At 37.8% G+C, this 8,686-nt stretch overlaps 1 protein-coding gene across 1 annotated transcript; it reads left to right on the forward strand.

Annotated features, from left to right (window-relative positions):
• The first annotated feature begins 491 nt into the window (after nucleotides 1-491).
• Nucleotides 492-3,652, forward strand: LOC143617392 (G-type lectin S-receptor-like serine/threonine-protein kinase At4g27290). The gene is made up of 7 exons (XM_077089967.1): nucleotides 492-1,787; nucleotides 1,889-2,038; nucleotides 2,147-2,286; nucleotides 2,463-2,673; nucleotides 2,784-3,021; nucleotides 3,102-3,252; nucleotides 3,359-3,652. The coding sequence occupies exons 1-7, from the start codon at nucleotides 512-514 to the stop codon at nucleotides 3,650-3,652; spliced, it is 2,460 nt and encodes an 819-aa protein (XP_076946082.1). The 5' UTR covers nucleotides 492-511.
• Nucleotides 3,653-8,686: the final 5,034 nt, after the last annotated feature.

Raw genomic sequence — 8,686 nt, forward strand, 5'->3', positions numbered from 1 at the left:
CAAAATCGGCCTAAGTTCACCGACTAGATGCGATTCTGACTGAGGTTGACCACATTTAATCAATTCTTAGTAACTAGGCGGAATTAAGTAAACTCGCCTCGGCGACATACCTTGTAGCGAGTACACGAGGAATACTCGGCCTTGAAAACCTACTTTTACAACATTGATCTCAGGCCACAACCAAAATTTCATAACTATATATTGTGTAGATTATATGCGGACATTATCCATGCATTTTTCCCCAATTGATAAAATACACAAACGTTTATTCAAAGGCAAGAGCCAAGTCACTATCGTTTGTCATGTTAATTGGTTGCTAGTGCTCCCGTTCGTTGTTTTTGATAATTACCTTCTTGGCTGCATATTGTTTTTAAAAGCATGTCAATTGTCAACCAAGATGCCGGTCCAAACGATCCGTGCATTGAATATTATTAGATATTACTCGAAATATAACATGCTAAATCATTACTTGTTGAAAATAAAACAGGATCTCAAATCTAAAATTCTCAATATGGAGGGAGCAGCCATAATTTTGTTTTCCTTAGTATTTTTGTATAAAAGCTACGCTGCTGAACTCGACACCATTTCAGATTCAAGGTTTCTGAAAGACGCAGACACGTTGGTCTCGGCTAGTGGAATTTTCGAACTGGGATTTTTTCATCCAGGTAGCTCTGAGAACAGATATCTTGGAATATGGTACAAGAAAATATCTGTTAGAACGGTGGTTTGGGTTGCAAATAGAGACCGGCCGCTCCCTGGTGCATCAAGGCTGCTTGTGTTAAAGATTGCTGATCAAGGAATTCTTGGCATCTTCAACAATAGCAGCATGATTTGGTCATCTAACACAACCACATCAGGGAATGCTACTGCAAGGCTTCAGGACAACGGAAATCTTGTTGTGATTGACCAACTGGAGAAGGTTCTCTGGCAGAGTTTTGATTACCCGACGGATAGTCTTCTACCTGGCATGAAGTTAGGGAGAAATTACTTACGGGGCAAGGAATGGTACCTATCACCATGGAAGAGCAGTCAAGATCCAGCTCCAAGTGAATTGACGTGGGGCGCTGATACGCATGGTTATCCTTCAAGCAAACTAAAACAAGGGGCCTTGGTCCTTTTCCGTGGTGGACCGTGGAGAAATTGTCGCTTTAGTGGGATTTCTATATATAGGAAGAACTTAACCTTTACGCATGATGTGATTATCAACCAAAGCGAAGTGTCTTTTGCTTATAATTTTAAAGATAATTCTCTGCTATCAAGACTCACCTTGAATTCTTCTGCGCGTCTAGAAAGTTGGGTGTGGCTAGAAAATGGTAGTGGCTGGCAGCTTTCCTTGTCATTCCCCAGAGATACATGCGACACATACAACATTTGTAATGCTTATGCAACCTGCAGCCTTAATCTGATCCAACAGTCTTGTATTTGCTTGGATGAGAAAAGGTTTGTGCCTAAAAACCAAAAGGGTTGGAACAGAGCTGATTGGTCAGGGGGTTGCAGTAGGCGAACACCGTTGGAATGCAAAGATGGATTAGAAGGGTTTATCAAGTATTCTAATGTTAAACTGCCAGACACAGAGAACACCTGGTTTAACATGAGCATGACTCTGGAAGAATGCCAGAAAAAATGCTTAAACAATTGTACATGTATGGCATATGCAAATCCAGATGCCAGTTTCGGAGGAAGGGGCTGCTTGCTCTGGTTCAATGACCTTCTGGACATCCAATTGTTTCCTGAAGGTAGTGGCGATGGCGAGGATATTTTTGTAAGGATGGCTTCATCTGAATTAGGTAATGTCTAATAATGTCTACAGATTCAAAGTATAAGGCACTATCTTTTTTAGGATTATGGTTTCGTGCTTGTAAACTAAGTTTATGTTAATACTTTTCAGATTTGAAGTCAATTTTAAAAAATCAGGGAAGAGCAAACATTAAAATTATCATACTTGTAATCGTTGCGGGAGTTCTTCTCATAGGTTTCATCTCTACATGGTTGTGTTATTCACGAAGAAAAGGGAATCATGCCAAACCAACAAGGGAAGGTAAAAATTACCTCAGTTCACCGGGTAAACTTGAGTAATATGAACCGTGAATAGAAATATTTTATAACAGATCATTCATGTGTGAAGTCTATTTTTCCTAATTTGTAGAGGAAATCTTGAATGCCTATAAAAGTGATGAAGAAGACATGGAGCAACCACTGTTTAGCTTCTCTACCATTGCTAATGCCACTGCCAAGTTTGCAGTTGACAATAAACTAGGAGAGGGTGGATTTGGACCAGTTTATAAGGTAAATACTGTATGAGAATAAATGTAACGGATTTGTCACACTAAAATTGTTGCTCCTTATGTCAGATAAGAAAGTGAACCTATTCAGTGTAAAACATGCCACTTGCAAAAACATGTTGGCAGTGAAGCTGCCTTTGCAGTTTGTATAGTTTTTAACATAGTAAATGCTTCGTTCAGGGTTTTCTAGAAGATGGGAAAGAGATAGCAGTTAAACGTCTCTCCAAGAATTCAAGTCAAGGAATTGGCGCCTTCAAGAATGAAGTCATCTGCATTTCAAAACTTCAGCATCGAAATCTTGTGAAGCTTCTTGGCTGTTGCATACATGGAGATGAGAAGCTGTTGATCTATGAGTACCTGCCCAATAAAAGCTTGGACTTTTTTATTTTTGGTAAGAATCATATATACAAATGGCATAATTTCCAGTATAGCACATTATTTTAAATTTAGTAACTTTTTATAAAAAGAAACTAAATATTACTAAACCAATATGTTGGCTAGACGAAACTCAAAGCGTGCTTCTTGATTGGACAAAGCGTTTAAACATTGTCAAAGGAATTGCTCGAGGACTTGTTTATCTGCATCAAGATTCACGATTACGAATCATCCATAGAGATCTTAAAGCTAGCAACGTTTTACTAGATCATGACATGAACCCAAAGATATCGGACTTTGGCTTAGCTAAAACTTTTAGAGGAAATGAAACCCAAGCAAACACAGAGAGAGTTGTTGGCACATAGTAAGCCACAGAACCAACAATTCGTTCCTTTTCTTTCTTGGAAATAGTAGCACTCTCTTATAATCTTTGTGTGCTTGCAGTGGTTACATGTCCCCCGAGTATGCACTAGATGGCCTTTTCTCTATAAAGTCGGATGTATTTAGCTTTGGCGTCTTGGTGCTGGAGATTGTGAGTGGGAAGAGAAATAGAGGCTTTATCGATCCTGAAAGGGAAAATAATCTTATCGGACATGTATGTTCAATAGTCCAAACTATGATTTCAATTCATTTTGCATAATAGTCATCTAATCGAAGTACAACCTGATAACTTATATATATTCTACATTAACTGTGTCAAGGTTTGGAGCCTCTATAATGAAGGCAGGTCAATGGAATTAATCGATGCAAGTTGCGCTGAATCATGCCATCCTCCTGAAGTTATAAGATTAATCAATGTTGGGTTGTTATGTGTTCAAGAAAATGCAGGAGACAGGCCAGACATGTCATCCGTAGTTCTGATGCTGGACAACGAGGATGAATTGTTGCAACCTAAGAAGCCATCATTTTTCATGGGAATCGAGTTACCTATAACAACCTTCTCTTCAAATACACATACAGGAGGCTGTACTATTACAGACGTATATCCAAGATAGGAAATTTATTTTTCTACCAACCATGTGACTTTACTGTTTCGCAGTTATTATTTGCCTGTGGCTCGGAATGTTGGGTGGCCGTTGTCATATGTCATGAACCTATCTGTTTGCTAGTACATAGGTTTGATTTTATTTCAAAGTTTATCTCCTGTAAAGATAAATTATTAGAATTTCTCCGTATTTTATAACATAGTGATACGATATCTATGAATTTTACACGCTTATGTTAACAGGTTAATTCATCATATTATCTTTTTCAAATTTGATGACAATCTTCATGACTTTGTTTGACTGGTATTACTGGCATGTGACTGGCATGGTCTTAGTTAATGACCTTGATCAAAAGGCATGCACTTTTGGTGGCTACTGGCTAGTACTATGGGTTCATGGTTCATATTAGAATTATAATCTTTTCGGGACTCAAGAGCCATGTCGTTCCGATCACCAGGCATAGGGTGAATGTTTTGTCCCAGATACCCGTACTTGTACCCGTAGTTTACTTGTATGTGTACTCGTACTAATTTAGCTTATTAGGTACGGGTATCGTTACTCGTTTTTGTTGAATTTTGGTACATGTACAATCGTGTATACGTACGGGTACACTTGCTATTTTGTACCTATTTGGAATATGTAGGGATTTAATTGGAATTTTTCATATTTAATATATAACATAAATTATTTAACCATATTATTACTGAACAAATATCAAACGTTTTTTTTAAATTAAATAATATAATATCCAAGAGTCGAAAAAACAAACATATCACTTAAATTTGACGAATGGATTCTTCAATACTATCCGCACTACAAGAAAATAGAGCAATATGTAACATCCCGAAATTTCTAAGAATAAATAATTAATATATTATTTATTTAAGACCGAAAAGTTTACTTGAGTTAATAGAAAAATAGTAAAATAATAAAGATGGAAGGATAAGTAGGCTAATTAGATGTAATTATTAAGGACAAAAAACGAAAGATGGGCCTAAGGTCCATGGGATTCAGGGAGTATAAATACCCCTTAAAACCCTAATCCTTTCCATTTTCATACATCTATACACCATAGCCTACACCATCTAAACACACACTTAACACAATTCCCGTTTTTGAGAAAACCACCCACAAAGACACAAAGATTCCCGGAGATCTAGCCGTCGGATCGGTCTCAAATTTTAACTGAGTGTTCACGGTATATAAATGAAGATTGCCACCGATTAGATCTTTGATCAGATGTCGGGAAGTACGGTTTTTATTAGCAAAACCGTAGCAGCTCAAAATGAAGATTTCCGACCACTGTTCCACTATTCCGGAGACTGTAGCGGCCGTTTCCAGCGGAGTTGAGCTGATGGGTTTGTAGATCGGGACGAGACGATTCCATGGCCGCTTGAATCACTCAAATCGGAGTTCGTTTGATATGGTTTTGAGCCTCTCGAGTGATTTCAACAAAAACCTCAAAGGTACGTTTTGTTAAAAAAGTTTACTTTTCATGAACGGATTTACATGAAAATTGGTAGGATGATAACTCGGGTCTAGACAAATCGTAAAGTTACAAACTTGAAGATTAAAATGGACTTAAAGAACTCATGGTTATGAACGACTCGTTTAAATAAACCCTAGATCTAGTTTTGAACGTTTTAAGCCTAAAGGTCCAAACTTTATGGTTCCCCGGGTTAAGACTTATCCGGAAATGGATGTGGGAACGTTTACGGGAATGGTTAACATCATATCAAGGTTTGAATGTTGTTAAAACCAAACCCGTAGCTGCTGGTTAAGTTCGCCTGCTGGTTAAGTTCGCCTACTGGTTAAGTTCGCATGCTGGTTAAGTTCGTCACATATAAGTTCGCCTGATATACAAGTTCGCTTATATACAAGTTCGCTTATATCTAAGTTCGCTTATATACAAGTTCGCTTATATATAAGTTCGCTTATATCTAAGTTTGCTTATATATCTAAGTTAACTTATATTGAAACCCGGATACCTGGCGACGTGTAAATGTATACATATACGTGTATACACTTGATGGCATGCATCGTAAGGACCTAAGGAGATAAAATACATGAATGTTAAAATAAAGAAAAAACATAAAAATGCTAAGTAGAAGTAAGCTAATACTAGGCCATTTGAATAGATCGGACGAGTATTGATACGTGAAACTAATATACAGTTAGCCGAGCTCCATTAAGGAAGGGATTAACAACTACCGGAGAAAGAAGCAGAGTTCAGGTGAGTTTCTAGCCCCATTCCTTGTTATGTTTTCGGGGCTGTGTGCATACTCGATGTGATTTGTTAATACACTTATCCTAAGTGATAAGTGTATGCCCTATGTGATATATGTGTACCATATGAATGATTACTTGTCAGTACGTGAACGATCTTCGGATATTGCACGTAGTGTCAAGTTATAGTTATGAATATGAATGCTATGTATAATGTATGAATGATTGCTTGTCGGTACGTGAACGATCTTTGAATATCGCACGTACTGTCAAGTTATAGTTATGAATATGAATGCTATGTATAATGTATGAATGATTGCTTGTCGGTACGTGAACGATCTTTGGATATTGCACGTACTGCCAAGTTATGATTATGAATATGAATGTTATGTATGAACTATGAATGATACGTATGTATGTTATGAATGAATGTAAGAGATAGAAAGGTAGAAAATGGACTGGACCCTAATAATATCCAAGGCAGAAAAGGGACCGAGCCCTTTAATAATCTCGAGGAAGAAAAGGGACTGGACCCTAATAATATCCAAGGCAGAAAAGGGACCGAGCCCTTTAATAATCTTGAGGCAGAAAAGGGACTGGACCCTAATAATATCCAAGGCAGAAAAGGGACCGAGCCCCATTAATAATCTCGAGACAGAAAAGGGACTGGACCCTAATAATATCCAAGGCAGAAAAAGGGATCGGACCCTAATAATATTCGAGTCAGAATAGAATAGAGTAAAGTAGAATTTGAATTATGAACATATGAATGAAAGTCTGTATGTATGTATGTATGTAAAGTATGTTATGTTATTAACTAGAACTCACTCAGCGTAGCTGATTTTTAGTATGCACGCAGGTGAGTAGGATGAGACAGCTCGCTTGAGGGGAACACGTGGCATTGAATAAAAGGTTGGCATCGGAAGACTCGAGACGTTTATGTTTAATATTATAATATTTTGAAAGACAAGATGTTTATTTTAAGACAAGTTATGGTTAATGTAATGTTTTATGAAAGTTTTTATATTCCACGTATGTTTTTATTAACTCTGATGAATAGAACTATGTTGATGAGTAAATCCAACGCCCAAATGTGAGGCACTGGTAACGGGGCCTTACAAGTTGGTATCAGAGCATAAGTTCGAGAGAATTAAGCATCCGACATGCTTAGACTCGAACAGAGAATGGGATTTAAGTAAGAAAAGAAAGAAGATGTTAGTTCAAGAAAGCCATGTGTCTCTCAAGCAAGCTTGGTAACGGTAAGTTGCATGATTAAATCCATGTAAAGATTTAGAAATATATGTATATGCATGTTAAATGAAAGTGAAAGAGTATATGATGTTAGCTTAATTGCTAAATAAAGAATGTTTGTATGTTAGCTTAATTGCTAGAGAATGAATGTATGAATGCTAGCTTAATTGCTAGGGATAAGAATGTAGGTTATATGTATATTATGATTGTGTGAGAAGTAGAAACTAGCACAAGTGAGATCACAAAGGGAAGTATGTAGAGCCTAAGAAGTAATGTAAAAAGTTAATTACACTTGGCCAATGTCATTAACTACTTACCTTACGAATCATGTGCTAAATAATTCCTAGAGTGATAACGCTTGTGTTTCCTTAGAGATAAGATAGATGACCGATACAAAGGAGGTCGTACTGGACGCTGTGGTAAGATACGTTCCAACCAGACACCCTTTTTGAAAAAGGTGACAAAACGATATACGAAAGCAGCATGACTTCAACTTTAGGAAGTATTGAAGAAGGACCACACTTGGAGCTTGTAGTCAAATATTAATGGAGTTGCTAAATTGTATCGCACTACAATGCCAACAATGTTTTCTGAAGCATCAAAGGCATCCCGAATTGGGAAGTCCAAGTGGAGGCAACATGAAAGAAATGGAGATAAGCCAACTAGAATGAGTCAAGAAATGAGTATGTCTGCAATGGTTAACTCCATAAAGGAACTTGCTGGGATCGGGAGTAACGAAGCAAACGATGAGGAAGCGGAGGTGATCGAGAAGGATGGGTAATTGTCAAGATATCCTGAGTGAACATGCATGAAGGGATGAGGCTACATAGTGTAGCGAATATGAAAGAAGACGCTAAGAAGAATGTAGTTGTGTACCTGAGACCTTATGGAAGAGACCACTAGCGATACTTTCGTTAAGATATGAGGATGGTTAAGAATTGTAAGGTAGAATTAGAAGGACGTGAGTTCCTTGCTACTCTTTATGATTGACCTTAAGAGAGTTGGATGTCGTTTGGGAATGGATTTGACGTTTGAGCTTAAAGCTCGTATAGAAGGTAAGAATAAGTTGATAATGTTTAAGTCTTTGGATGGCGGTGCAGTGACGGTTATGGTATTAAGGAAAGTTCAAGGCTTAACGTCATTCCGATAATAAAAGTTGAAGGTTTGTTAAGGCGAGGGTGCAGTGCCTACCTGACGTATGTTGTCAAAGCTACGGCCGACATGAAAGAAATGAAAGATGTTCCTGTTGTGTGTGACTAACCGGAAGTGTTACCAAAGGACCTTTTGGGGTTACCACTGGAACGAAAGGTAGAATTCCATATAGAGTTAATGTCAGGAGCACAACCCATCGCGAAAGCACATTACTGCATGGCGTCGTCCAAGATGAAAGAGTTAATGTCCAAACTGCAAGAACTCCTCGACAAAGGTGTTCTATGCCGAGTATTTCCCGACGGGGTGTATCGGTGATGATCGTGAAGGAAAAAGACGGAAGTATGAGAATGTGTATAGATTTCTACAAGTTGAACAAGCTTACTGTGAAGAATAGATATTTGTTGCCACAAATTG

Source organism: Bidens hawaiensis, unplaced genomic scaffold (assembly GCF_021521415.1).
Source record: "Bidens hawaiensis isolate Kalapana, Puna unplaced genomic scaffold, B.hawaiensis_p1.1 tig00054428_1, whole genome shotgun sequence".
Taxonomy (NCBI): domain Eukaryota; kingdom Viridiplantae; phylum Streptophyta; class Magnoliopsida; order Asterales; family Asteraceae; genus Bidens; species Bidens hawaiensis.